Genomic DNA, 15,106 nt, shown 5'->3' on the forward strand with positions numbered 1-15,106 from the left:
AGCTGTGAATTTAGAAGAGCTTAGGGCCCTGAGCAATATGAAGAAAATGGATATAATAAAACCCAGGGACTTCACTCGTGGTCAGAACTGTGTAGTATTCATCAGCCTTTGTCTCAAATGTAAAACTAAAGAGGCTGAGTAGGAGCAGTGGTGATGGCTTTGTCAAGAGACTGAGACAGCAGAAGAGAAACAAAACTAAAACTCAGTGGTCTGAGGTCATTTAGTAAAAAAAAATAATGCCACCATTTCATGGAGTCTCTTCTTAGTGCCAGGCATGTCACGCGTATTCTCTCATTTACCCTCACCGATCACTTACCACTTTTTAATAGAGAGAAAGCTGAGCTGGGAAGTTCGGTGATTTGTTCAGGGACTCATGACAGTGAGCATGGAGTTGGAATTCAAACCAGGTTTGTAAGAGTTTAAAACCTGTAATTTTTTCACCATACTGTGTTACTAGAATTTGAAGGCATCATCTTTTGGTAGGATGGCCCAGAAATCTGTGTGTTCAAGATCCTAGTCAGTCAAGAAAACATTGTTACTTATACTTAGGTTAAGACATAAGGAAAAAACCTTGGTTTAATAAAATACAAATTAAAGACATTCCATTAAAAATGGTTTTTAAAATGTTTTATCACTTAGAAACTCACACACCAGGTATCAAACTCAATTGAAGGAAACATCTCTTTGCTTTGTTCCAGGAAGATAAAGTGTTTTTGTGTTTTGGCCAGGGGTTAATGTGGAGGTTATTTCATTCCAGGAGGGATTTGATCACTGTAGTAGTTTTCTATTGCTGCTGTACCAAATTACCATAAGCTTAGAAACTTTAAACAATACAAATGTATTATCTCTTAGTTACTGTCAGTCAGAAGTCCAATATGAGTCTCACTGGGCTAAAATCAGATGTTTCATAGTGGAGGCTCTGAGGAAGAATCCAGCTCATTCAGGGTGTTGACCAAATCCATTTTCTTGTGGTTGTTGGACTGAGGTCCCTGCTTTCTTGCTGGCTGTCAGCCTGAGGCCACTCTCCTGTCCCTGCACATGACCTCAGCATCTCAGGAACTACCAACAACTTGTCACATCCTTCTCATGATTGAAATCTCCATCGTAGGAAAGCATTTTCCATTGTAGGAAAGCATTTCACATGACTCTTTCAGATCCTGAGCCTGTTTAAGACCTGGAAATGCAGTGGGACATCTGATGCACAGGCATTTAAACAGCATTTAGAAGATTGGGGGTTGTTAGGGTGTGGAGGGATTCTAAAGAGTGAGGCTTATAAAATGCCCTCTGATTTAGAGACAGAATTTTTTCCAAAGGCTTTTATAAAGAAGTCATGTTTTTCAGGTCTACTTTTTGTTTAAAATTTTTGTTTCTATTTGTTACTTGTTTTTTTATTTATCACCTACCTCCTTGTCCCTACTGCTTGTGTAATGCTTAGCACATGGTAGCTTTTCAATAAATTTATTGACTTACTCCTGGAGTGCAACTTACCCTTGCACAAAACATCTTCTGCAGATATGGACTGATGTGTTGGATTTTTTTTTTTTTAATGATTCGAGACTAGAGGTAACTATCCTATGACTAGATTGGAAGTTTTTTTATACTTCCTTTAGTTTGTTTCAGGACCTCTCACTTTGCTTTCTTTTTATAGGTTTATTGAAGCATAGTTGACATAAAATAAACTGCACATATTTAAAGCATGCACTTTGATACATTTTGATATATTTTACACCTGTGAAACCATCAACAGTATCAACTGAATACATTCATTACCCCTAAAAGTTTCCTTGTGTCTGTAATCACTCCCGTTTTCCCTTCTCTGTGCAAGTTAAACATACAACTACCATATGACCCAGCCATTCCACTTCTAGGTAGTCATCTGAGAGAAATGATGCATATGTCTGCCTTAAGACTTGTACTAGAATGTTCATAGAAGCTTTATGCATAATATCCTAAACTGGAAACGGCACAAATGTCCATCAGCAAGTGAATGAATAAACAAATTGTGATATATCCATACAGTGGACTACTATTCAGGAATAAAAAGGAACATATATTTAGTTTGAATTTAGGACTGCCATATTTGAAGCAGATTTGTTTCCTTTGTTGCATTTCTTATTTTGTATTAAAATTGACTTTTATTTCCTTGGCATACCCTACTCCCACCCTGTGGAGGAAATATTAAGAAGTTAGTTATGGATGAACCATAAAAGGATGTAAGTTATATTTGGATAATTAAGGGTTGATTATTCCTCAAAAACTTATAGTCAAAAATGCTGAGTACAGTTTGTTCTGCTACAGGACGTGTTTCTATACACCAAATAGTTTATACATGGTCAGTAAATAAGAAATGATGTCAGTGATGGTGTGTGGGTTTTTATAAGATTTTTCATTGGCAAGAGGAGTAGAATAGAGGAAGTAGAATTTAAAAGGAAAGGAAAAAGCCCTCAGATTGGCTGCTGCACAGACAGATGTTCTTTCAAGTGTGGTTTAAGAACAGCAGAGATTAGTCCCTGGAAAAACAAACAAGCTAGTTCTCGCCCCAACTCTGGTCAGCTCCTGGAGGCCCTCCGTACCTGTGGGTTCCGTACCTGCAGGTTCCAACTTGGTTGAATCCACGGTTGCAGAGGGCTGACTGTACGGCACCATTTAATACGAGGGACTTGAGCATCCACAGATTTTGGTATCTGGAACCAGTCCCCGGCAGATACCTGTATTTACTCCTGGGCCCACCTTAACAACAGCCTCAGTCTCCATTGTTTTAGTGCCTGCAAATCTTTATTTTCACTTTATTTAGTTTTTGTTGATTGTTATTTCCTGAGGCAGTGCCCAGCCATGCTGAATTGCTTGCCTGGAGTTACCCATGTTACCTCCTGAGGAGCCAACTGTTAATTTTTGTTGGACTCAGGTTACAAAGTTGCATAAATTCTGAGTACTCTGTCCCGACCCTAATTTTACCCCCTTTATTTTTATTTTTTTTTTTTTTAATTTTTTTTTTTTTTTTTAAACTTTGGGTTTATTTATTTATTTATGGCTGTGTTGGGTCTTCGTTTCTGTGCGAGGGCTTTCTCTAGTTGCGGCAAGTGGGGGCCACTCTTCATCGCGGTGCGCGGGCCTGTCACTGTTGCGGCCTCTCTTGCTGCGGAGCACAGGCTCCAGACGCGCAGGCTCAGCAATTGTGGCTCACGGGCCTAGTTGCTCCGTGGCATGTGGGATCTTCCCAGACCAGGGCTCGAACCCGTGTCCCCTGCATTGGCAGGCAGATTCTCAACCACTGCGCCACCAGGGAAGCCCACCCCCTTTATTTTTTACTTTGCAGGATGAGGTTTTTTTTTTTTTTTCAAGAACACATCAGTGGCATTCAAACAAAATACAAGAATGTTAAAGTAGTTTATTTTAAACAATTTCCTGGCAATGTGTTTCTTAGTGTTTTTAGCTAATACATAAGTCTTGGTTACTATGTGTCAAGTGTTCTAAGTGCTTATCAAAGATTATCTCATTTTATCCTCACAACAATGCAATTTAATGAGTCTGGTATTATCCTTATTTTATGGATAAGGGAATTGAGGAACAGAGGGGATGAGTAACGTGCCCAGGTTCACACAGCACAGTCAGTCTGGTTCCATAGCCTGTGCTCCTGACTACTGTGCTACATTGCCTTCTGCACCATGTTGAGTATAATTAGATTTTAGTATGATTTTCTTATGTTAAGTCAGAGTGGCAGTTTTACAGCAAATTAAAACCTTATCAGCATTAAATTAGGTGAAAAGAGTTGCAGTGAACACATAAGGACAACATAATAGCTTTATCTATTCAGAAGCTGGGAAAATGATGTCAAATTTAAACACTGTTAAATTGTTATAATAGGTTTTTTTGGAAGTCTTCATTTCACTTCGTTATTTATGGTTTTAAATTTCTTCTTAGGCATATCACACCTGAAAAATTTTATGTGGAAGCTTGTGATGATGGAGCAGATGATGTACTTATCATCGACCGTGTGTCCACAGAAGTTACGCTCTCAGGTATTTCATGGCCAGATTTAGAAGTGTCTAGAAAGATTTTACACTTAAGTTGCAATAGTTAAATTAATGAGATCCATGTGAGTGTGTGGATCTCTGAGTGTCTTCTTAGAAAATTTTAATTCTTGCTACCTCATTTGATTTTTATGCATTAATTTTATACTTTTTCCTTTTCATGAAAAGGAGAAATGATCTTGAAAATTTTAGGTAGCATTTTACCGTTCATAAGGATTTAAAAACTTTATTTGTTCCCTTATCAGTACCATAACAGGATTGGTTTTGTTGATATGTTAGGTTCCTTTCTAGCTATAAGATTTGAATTATTTGAGTGTGAGAAAGTTGTTTTAACATTAAGTGTGTGGAATGTTAACAGCTGATTTGTTTTTGAAAATATTCATGACTATGAGGATAATTTAATAAATGAAAAATATATACATCACTGGGTAAAACTTGTGTTTTAGGCAGAATGATTTTCCTAAGCTTTATCTATCTATCTTATCTATCAATCCAGTTATAATTTAGCTTTGCTTCTCTGGGGTGTGAAAAGCAACTTGTTTTTCAGTTGTGTGGAACACTGATTTCTGACTAGATTAATGTGAAGTAATTTTGGTGATGAATTAATGTATCATGTGATATCACATTTAGAATTTTATATTTCATTTGTTTAAAAATTTACCTCTAGATAGTGTTCTGTATTAATTTTTTTTTTGAAGGGCAGTATTTGAGTAACCATAGAGTAGGCATTCGGTAAATGGCAAATATCCTTTGAACGGATTAAGTGAAACATGAAAATATTTTGCCTAAGATACTAAAGTGTAAGAAAGGTAGGACTATAAATCTCCATTTCCTTGGTTGTCTGCTTTTTCTGGTAAGCTTTTCCTTTGACCAAATAAAGTAAGAGCTGTTTTAGTTTGATAATTTGGCATTTCCTGTGACTGTTGCTTGGTGACTGCTCTCTCAGAATAGCTGACTGATTTTAACCACCCTTAGTGTACTTCTGAAGTTCAGTCCCACTACTTCTTTATAACATATTGATACAACCCAGTGTCTTTTTTATTTTTGGGGTGGGGGGCGGGCTGGGGGTGGTGGGCCTTGCCACGAGGATCTTCGTTCCCCGACCAGGGATCCACCCCGTGCTGCCGGCAGTGGAAGCTCGAAGTCCTAACCACTGGACCACCAGAGAATTCCCTACCACCTACTGTCTTATAAAAGCTTTAGTATGGATGTATTTTCAATTATTTTTTGTCCTTTCAGTGACATTTTATTTGTAAGTAGAGAATGCAGACCCATTTGAGTGGACAAAGCTAAAGGTTTTGAATAGTTTGGATGTAAAAATGATAACCAAACAGTCATTGGTAGACACATGAAGAGATACTTTGACCTGAAGCTAGTGATGATGAGGGGCTGTCGATCACAGTTTCTCTGGCAGTTTCCTTTTACCATTGGGAATACAAACCATTGCCACCGAAAGAGGAATTTTTTTTCTTCCCTGAAAAACCAACGTAGTCTTAGGAATTATCATAGTGTTATTGCTATTACGCTCCAGTTAATGTAACTTACAGCTGTATCAGTAGTACATTTATGTTTATCAGTGATCTCAATATATTCAGAATTTTCTCTGAGTTTTTAACTGAACTGGTATTTCCATTTTTCATGGTAATTAATTATGGCATAGCATTGCTAAGTAAATTGAATTATTGAGAGAAACAAGTGAATTTTAGACCTTATTCAGAATAAGTTTATTCAGAAAAACAGGACTGCCTTTAAGAAACAGGACTGGAGTTTACAGCAGTGTTTCAAAATGGGTCCCAGGCTGATAATTAAACTGTGACTGAAAGAAAAATTTTATAGCCACATAGGTTTGGAAAACTTTGAATTAAACAGTGGAACAGCTTTCGTTTACTGTAGGCCTTCTCAGAGCCTTTAATTTCCTACTGTGCATTGTGACTCTGGGAGAAGGAGTAGAGTTAGTATGGATGTAGCAAAATAAGTTTCTTTGACTGGGAGACCCTACCTCCCCCCTTTTTGGGCATTATTCCCTAAACTAGAGTTCTACAAAATATGTTTTGTGAAGCACATTGGCTTAAAGTTTAACAATTGTGAAATGAACCTTGTAATGTAAGGTAGTCTTTATTAATAACGGCATTATTGATAAAATCGCAGCTAATGATATTGCCTCCCTGGATACCTGTATCAGTTTCTTTTAGACATGAACAGGAGGCTTTTCCTTCCTCCTCCCCTCTTGGATCTTGGCCTCCGTGTCTCACATTCTTATTAGGGAATTAGGCGAGTCCTTTTTTTGCATTCCATTTGTTGCATGTTGAGATTAAAATCTTGTTTCAACTTGCATTTACTTTCTAATTCTCTTAAAGGGGTAAAGATTTGGTTTCTGACAAGAGGTTGAATAAATTTTGTTGAAAATTGGCATTGGAAATAACCTTTAATTTACGTAGTGAGGTTGCTGAAGCATGTTACTTTTGGCACCATATTCTAGACAGGCAGAGAGACCTTTACATGTAACATGGACATCTTTATTTTATATTCTGCCAAAGTGGAGGTCTAATACTAATGAAGGAATATTGCTTTCTTAGAACGAAGCATGCATATTGAAGTAACCATTGAAATGAAACTAAATTTCTCTTTCAGTTGGTGAGCTTTTTCTAAGTGATTTTTCTTTACTTTCTTCTTTAAAGTCAAGAAAGATATTCCTCCTTCAGCTGTCACAAGACCAATATTTGGTATACTGGGCACAATTCATCTGGTGGCAGGTAAGAAAAATGAGCTAAGATGGACAAGAAGGTAATTAAATCGACGCTATTAGAGTATAAGATGAAGGCATACTTTATATCTCCCTTTAGGCAATAAATCTGTAGGTGTTTGTCATTAATTTCTAAAAGTACCCCAAATAGCAAGTGGTTAAATTTGTGAGCCTGAGGTTCTATTTTTTTTAAAATAAATTTATTTATTTATTTATTTTTGGCTGTGTTGGGTCTTCGTTGCTATGCGCGTGCTTTCTCTAGTTGCGACGAGCGGGGGCTACTCTTCATTGTGGTGCGCAGGCTTCTCATTGCGGTGGCTTCTCTTGTTGCAGAGCACAGGCTCTAGGCGCACGGGCTTCAGTAGTTGGGGCTCGTGGGCTCCAGAATACAGGCTCAGTAGATGTGGCACACGGGCTTAGTTGCTCCGCGGCATGTGGGATCTTCCTGGACCAGGGCTCGAACCCGTGTCCCCTGCATTGGCAGGTGGATTCTTCACCGCTGTGTCACCAGGGAAGTCCTGGACCAGAGTATTCTAAACCTTCAACTCCATGGTTCTGAGTTACTAGGAAAGTGATGGTTTTTAATCTAAATTTTATTTCATTGAACTTTTGAAAAGTTCCTATTGTATTAGGCACTGTGCTGGATGTTATTTATAAAAGATGCAAGTCCCTTTTGTCCTGTAGCTTACAGTTGAGTGAGAGAGGCAGTTAAATAGTAAATTACTGCAGAACAGTGTGACAAGTTCTAGGAGAGAGATGTACATAGGAAAACTTTCAGGGAGGGCACTTGTGGTTAGAGCCTTGAACAGATGTGAAGAATTAATCTAGTGGTAAAGGCTTACCCTGGTTTATTTGTGGGAGGAGGAGGTGGCCAGGATCAGGGTTGGTGTATTAATGCATGGTGCTGGGATCGCTTCTTGATTCCTGACCACTCATCTTTGGAATGTTGCAGTAACCAGTTAGTTATACTGCCCCAGCACATTTCTGTACCATTTAGAATGACATGAGGGACATGGGAGGTGTAGATATCTGCAGTGGCCAGATATTATGACCTGTGATGCTTTAAGCTACACGTTGGGAAATGCATTAGCAGAGGCCCGTATGCTTTGGGGATGACAGGAGAGTGAGAGAGAAGCGTTTTCTGTCTGTACTTTCCATCTGCTAGGATCACTGCTCTGGTTACCAAAAGCTTTTACTTTTATCTTTCTGAGAAAAAATTTGATCTTTCAATAAAAATTTGTCTAATATGCTGGTCTTTCTATTCATAAATTATAAGATTGCTTTTCAAAAAGTATGGGTCCTTTATCTATTTAGCACAGCTCTCGCCTTTATTTATTTTTATTTATTTTGGCTGCGCCTCAAGGCTTGCAGGACTTTAGTTCCCTGACCCGAGATCAAACTTGCACCCTCGGCAGTGAAAGCGCGGAGTCCTAACCACTGGACTGCCAGGGAATTCCCGCAACTCTCACCTTTGAAGAGTAAGGACTGCTATTTCTGGCTTTACAGTTGCCTTATTTCTATTTATGTGTACTTGGCTTTGCTTTTTTGCAGGTAATTATCTAATTGTCATTACCAAAAAGAAGAAAATAGGTGAATTTTTCAATCATGTAATCTGGAAAGCAATAGATTTTGATGTCCTTTCTTATAAGAAGACAATGTTGCACTTAACTGATATTCAGGTAAGAACTGGAAGCACTTACTAATTGCAAAATCCAAAGAAGTCCCATGGGGTGGATGGGGAAGGGAGGTGGAACACAAAGAATGTTTGATGGATTTCTTTTAAACCTAATTATTTAAACAATGCATAGAGCATGGTCACTCTACATACCTAGCCCTAAAATGTATTTTTTTTTTAAAACTATTCATATATTTTATTGCACTTGGGTTTTTTTTTAACTGACTCAATTCTTAGATATGAAATTTCATACGAGAGAAAAGGACAGACTGAAAATGCACATGTAGTCAACACGTAGATTTAACTTCATATCCTTTTTGTGAAGAAATAAAATATTAAATATCTTTCCACCATTGTAAAGCAGTTATACTCCAATAAAGATGTTAAAAGAAATAAAAATAAAAGGGATGCTCCTATATATTACTAAAAAAAAAAAATTATCTTTGAAGTTTCACTCATCCCATTTCATTCCCTCTTTCCCTAGGGAGAAAGCTTTCTTCAGTTTTGCCACATGGGAATATAAGTGTGTGTGCATGTGTACATGTTCAAACAGTCCTCTTTTTGCTCAGTTCCTATATGCATGGATTTCAGTTACCACAGTTTAGTTAACACCAGTTCCCAACAACACACTTTAAATTTCAGTTCCCATGATATATTGACTAAAGAATTAGCTCACCAAAGATGAAAGTGCAATGAAACAAAAAATGATGACTCTAGAAGTGAAATTCACATTGAACATGAATAGATTATAGAAGAAATAGCTGATGGTGGGAATAAGAGACTCTGGATACGCAGCCAGAGGTCTCAGTGAAGGTGATGTTATCGACATTAATGGTCAAGTGGTTGTGATGAAAAGGTTGAACGTGTCCCAGAGCAAGTGATGCCAGGAACAAACTTCACATTAAAGGAACTCACAGAAGTATTTCATGATATTAATAGTATGAAGGATTAAGTGTTAGAAGCTAGTTCAGGCTTAGATGTACGATAGTTCATCAGGGTATAGAAAAGATGGTATCATAAGTTACATGATGAGAAGAATGCAAGCACTGTTCAGGCTACTCTTGATAAATTTTGACCAGAAGTAAAATATTTTTAATTATCAATGTTTCAAATTACAGTATACTAAGTAACGTTTTACTATTTTTTCATTTCCCTATACATTTATAACTTACAGTAGGAGAGTTTTTAATGTGTTGATTAAAAAATTTTAAGTCACGGAATGATCTTAACTTTACTTATGATTATTAAGATAGTTTAAGATTATTAAGATTAAGATAACATGATCATTTTTATAGTCCCACCCTATCGTGCAAAGTGAAGACTGCCTGTATTCATATTCAAACAATATCTGTTTTTGCTTGCAGTATTTTTTAAAACTTACATGAATGGCATTAACCATGTTCTAGTTTTTGAAAATTACTTTTTTTAAGTCAACATTATGTTTAGAGATTTACATCTATTGAGTACTTGTTTTCTAAATGTACTTTATTTACGGTACTTGCTTTTTTAAAATTTTAAGTTGTATTTTTATTCCCAAGATTACAAAAAGTTTGTTTTTAAAAGAAAGTTAATTATTCTAAAATATGTATCTTACCTATGATAAACATTTAAAAAAAATCAGTCCTAGCACTATTGTCTTATTGGCTAAGTAAAGCTGTAGAATATAGTTTTTATACTTTAAACTTAAAATTTCTTTCTTACTGTATATATATCAATATATTATTAATAAGTTCATTCTCTATGAGACACGATAATTTAAGGCAATAAAAATGGTTGTTTTCATTTAATAGCCTAGTAATATTTACTTGAACAGTTTCTTCTTTATTGCTATAGTTTGTTTTCAGGCTATGTAACTAATTTTAGCATTCCTCGCTGTATATGCTTTGCTTATTTATACCTTTTGTTTTTTTTTTTTTTTTTTTAACTTTTTTTTGGGGTTATTTATTTATTTATTTATTTATTTATTTATGGCTGTGTTGGGTCTTCGTTTCTGTGCGAGGGCTTTCTCTAGTTGTGGCAAGTGGGGGCCACTCTTCATCGCGGTGCGCGTGCCTCTCACCATCGCGGCCTCTCTTGTTGCGGAGCACAGGCTCCAGACGCGCAGACTCAGTAATTGTGGCTCATGGACCTAGTTGCTCCGCGGCATGTGGGATCTTCCCAGACCAGGGCTCGAACCCGTGTCCCCTGCATTGGCAGGCAGATTCTCAACCACTGCGCCACCAGGGAAGCCCCCATACCTTTTGTTTTTTATAAAAATGTTGAGGCCAACTTAAAAATTTTGTACATAGATTCGTAACATGAATTAACATGTTAATCATTTGCTAAACATTAAACAGTAACAAACATTAAAAATTATTTTTTAAAACAAGGATAAAAACAGATATCAATCTTGGTATTCATTGGGAAAGCCAGCTAAAATGATTATCAGAAAATAAATAGATATACTGCTTTTACTTGATCTTCCTTTATTGCTTATTGAAGTATAATTGACTTACAATATATTAGTTTCAGGTGTACAACATGGTAATTCAATATTTTTACGCATTATTAAATGATCACCATGAGAAGTCTAGTTACCATCTGTCACCATACAAAGTTACTAAAATATTATTGACTGTATTCTGTATGCTATATATTATATCCCCATGACTTACTTATTTTATAAATGGAAGTTTGTATCTCTTAATCTCCCTTACCTATTTCACGTGTCCTTCCTACCCCTCCCTCCCCACTGCCAACCACCAGTTCTCTGTCTATGGGTCTGTTTGTATCATTTTTTTAACTCTTTAAAAATTTTTTTTATTTGAGTAAAATTGCTTTACAATGTTATATTAGTTTCTGCTGTACAGTGAAGTGAGTCAGCTATACCTATATCCCCTCCCTCTTGGACCTCACTCCCACCGCCCACCCCTATCCCACCCATCTAGGTCGTCACAGAGCACTGAGCTGAGCTCCCTGTGCTATACAGCAGGTTCCCACTAGCTATCTATTTTACACATGGTAGTGTATTTATGTCAAACCTAATCTCCCAGTTCGTCCCACCCTCCTCTCCCCACTGCTGCCCGTGTCCACATGTCTGTTCTCTATGTTTACGTCTCTAATCCTGCCCTACAAATAGGTTTATCTGTACCATTTTTCTAGATTCCACAAATATGTGTTAATATACGATGTTTGTTTTTCTCTTTATGGCTTACTTCACTCTGTATGACAGACTCTAGGTCCATCCACATCTCTACAAATGACCCAGTTTCATTCCTTTTTATGGCTGACTAATATTCCATTGTATATATGTACCACATCTTCTTTATCCATTCATCTATATCGTTGGACGTTTAGGTTGTTTCCACGTCCTGGCTATTGTAAATAGTGCTGCAGTGAACATTGTGGTGCATGTATCCTTTTGAATTATGGTTTTCTTGTCAGTGTCTTACAGTTTTCTAATGACAGGTCTTTTTACCACCTTGGTTAGATTTATTCCTAGGTAATTTATTCTTTTTCATGCAGTTGTAAATGGGATTGTCTTCTTAATTTCTCTTCCTGTTCATTGTTACTGCATAGAAATGCAACAGACTTCCTGTATATATTAATTTTATATCCTGCCATTTTATTTTTATTTTTAAAATTTATTTATTTATTTTATTTTTGGCTGCATTGGGTCTTCGTTGCTGTGTGTGGGCTTTCTCTAGTTGCGGCGAGTGGGGGCTACTCTCCGTTGTGGTGCGCAGGCTTCTCATTGCGGTGGCTTCTCTTGTGTGGAACGTGGGCTTCAGGCACACGAGTTTCAGTAGTTGTGGCACGTGGGCTCAGTAGTTGTGGCTCACGGGCTCTAGAGTGCAGGCTCAGTAGTTGCGGCGTGTGGGCTTAGTTGCTCTGCAGCACATGGGATCTTCCCGGACCAGGGCTTGAACCCGTGTCCCCTGCATTGGCAGGCAGATTCCTAACCACTGTGCCAGCAGGGAAGTCCTATTCTACTAGTTTTTTGGTGGCATCTTTACTTTGGGGTTTTCTAAATATAGTATCATGCCATCTGCAAACAGTGACAATTTTACTTCTTTTCAATTTGGGTTCCTTTGATTTCTTTTTCTTGTCTAATTGCTGTAGCTAGGACATCTGATAATATGTTGAGTAAAAGTGGTGAGAATGGGCATCCTTGTTTTATTCCTGATCTTAGAGGAAATGCTTTCAGCTTTTCACTGTTGAGCTTGATGTTGGCTGTAGGTTTGTCATATATGGTCTTTTTTTTTTTTTTGGCCCCGTCACGTGGTTTGTGGGATTTTAGTTCTCTGACCAGGGATTGAACCTGGCCCTCAGCGGGGAGAGCATGGAGTCCTAACCACTTGACTGCCAGGGAATTCCCTGGTCTTTATTAATAATGTTAAGGTATGTTCCTTGTATACCCACTTTGTTGAGAGGTTTTATCATAAATGGATATTGGATTTTGTAAAAAGCTTTTTCTGCATCTATTGAGATGATCATATGATTTTTATTCTTCAGTTTGTTAATGTGGTGTATCATATTGATTGATTGGTGGATATTAAACTGTCCTTCCGTTCTTGGGATCAGTACCACTTGATCATGGCGTGTGATCTTTTAAATGTACTGTTGAATTTGGTTTGCTAATGTTTTGCTGAGGATTTTTGCATTTGTGTTCATCAGTAACGTTGGCCTATAATTTTTTTTGTGTGTGCGGTGTCTTTATCTGGTTTTGGCATCAGGGTAATGCTAGCCTCATGGAATGAGTGTGGAAGCATTCCTTCCTCCTCAGTTATTTGGAATAGTTGAGAAGGATAGGCGTTAACTCTTCTGTAAATGTTTGGTAGATTCACCTGAGAAGCCATCTGATCCTGGACTTTGTTGGTAGTTTTTTGATTACTGATTCAATTTCGTTACTGGTAATAAATCTGTTCATATTTTCTGTTTCTCCCTGATTCAGTCTTGGGAGATCGTACGTTTCTTCTCGAATCCATTTCTTCTCGGTTGTCCATTTTATTGGTGCATAATTATTTGTAATAATCTCTTATGATCCTTTGTATTTTTGTGGTGTTGGTTGTAATTTGTCCTCTTTCATTTCTCATTTTAGTTAGGCCCTACCTCCTTTTTTCTTGATGAGTCTGGCTGAAGTTTTATCAATTTCTATTTATCTTATCAGAAAAACAGGTCTTAGTTTCATTGTTCTTTTCTGTGGTTTGCCCTGGGGTGTCCCAGCACTGGTGCCTGCCTGCTGGTGGGCAGGTTAAGCCCCTGCACTAATAGGCCAGAAGGAGGACTCCAAAATGGCACTTGCTAGCACGAGTGTCCTTGTGGTAGAACAAACTCCCTAAGACAGCTGCTGCCAACATCTGCACCCCCAGTAGCAGTCCCAGTTGCCTCCTGCCTCTCCAGGAGGCTCGCAAAGATCACTAAGTGGGTCTGACTTAGGCTCCCTTCAAATGCCTACACGCTAGGACTTGGAGCATGTGAGATTTTGTATGGGCTCTTTAAGAGTGGAGTCTCTGTTTCCTACAGTTGTCCTGCTCTCCTGCACACAAACCCTGCTGGCCTTCTGGCCTTCAAAGCCAGACATTCTGGGGGCTTGTCTTCCTGGTGCAAGATCGTTGGCCTCAGTAGCTGACGTGGGGCTCAGACCCCTTGCTCACTGGGGAGAACCTCAGCAATTGTGATTATTCTCCCCATTTCTGGGTCACCTACCTGAGAGTGTGGGTCTTGACTATACCAGGTCTCCACCCCTCCTACCCATATCATGGTTTCTTCTTTATATCTTTAGCTGTGAAAAATCTGTTCTACTAGTCTTCAGTTCTCTCATAGATAGTTGTTCTGTGAATAGTTGTAGTTTTGGTGCGCCTGTGGGAGGAGGTGAGCTCAGGGTCTTCCTACGCTACCATCTTGGCCACTTCTCTCTCTCCTGGACTTTTCTTTTCAGTCTTTGCCTTTTTTTTTTTTTTGTAAGGAATTCCATTTAACTTCCCAACTAGCCCAAACCAGTAAAGTTTCTTAGGGATGAGGATGGTATTGTTCTCTCGTTATTGACTCTCTGTTACTGGGCCCCTCGTGAATTTACGTTTTTCTTCTGTCAAATGAGGATAATTAATGCTAAACTAGCAAGGGGTTGCTGTGAAGATGAAGGAGAATCTCTGTAAAGTGTCTGGGACACAGTAGGTCATAACCTAAAGTGGTGATGTTTTGTTAAAGTAACTCTTCTGCCCTTTAAAGTAAAAATTGTGAAGGACACCAATGGGAAAGGAGGTCTACCTAATCAGTTAATATAATACCCTATGGTGTTGAGCATTGTCCATGTATCAGGAACTGTCCCAGGTCCTGGGGAAATGGTGAGCATCTCCTCGCCCAGTCTTTGTGCCAGTGGCATTTAACAGGGCTGAACTTACAGGTTTTTATTTTCACTCTTTTGTCATGTTGATAGATTCCTTTTCAAGTATAAGATAGACTGATTATTTGCTCTCCTTTGTTTACAGTTACAAGATAACAAAACTTTCCTAGCAATGATAAACCATGTCTTGAGTGTGGATGGGTTTTACTTTTCAACGACATATGATTTGACCCATACTTTGCAGCGGCTGTCTAACACTAGTCCAGAATTCCAGGAAATGAGTCTCTTGGAAAGGGTAAGCTTAATCTTCAATTATTATTACTTTTTTTTTT

General features: G+C 38.0%; 1 protein-coding gene across 2 annotated transcripts in view; it reads left to right on the forward strand.

Annotated features, from left to right (window-relative positions):
* SACM1L (SAC1 like phosphatidylinositide phosphatase) overlaps positions 1-15,106 on the forward strand; it is a 58,978-nt gene that overhangs the window by 14,228 nt on the left and 29,644 nt on the right. Inside the window, exons 2-5 of one of the 2 annotated variants that reach the window (XM_036868366.1) lie at positions 3,922-4,019; positions 6,710-6,784; positions 8,326-8,453; positions 14,920-15,069. In XM_036868366.1, the coding sequence (XP_036724261.1) occupies positions 3,922-4,019; positions 6,710-6,784; positions 8,326-8,453; positions 14,920-15,069 (451 nt within the window). Of the gene's footprint in view, positions 1-3,921; positions 4,020-6,709; positions 6,785-8,325; positions 8,454-14,919; positions 15,070-15,106 lie in introns of those variants that run through there. The other variant, XM_036868367.1, reaches the window with a different exon arrangement.

This window comes from Balaenoptera musculus, chromosome 11 (assembly GCF_009873245.2).
Source record: "Balaenoptera musculus isolate JJ_BM4_2016_0621 chromosome 11, mBalMus1.pri.v3, whole genome shotgun sequence".
NCBI lineage: Eukaryota > Metazoa > Chordata > Mammalia > Artiodactyla > Balaenopteridae > Balaenoptera > Balaenoptera musculus.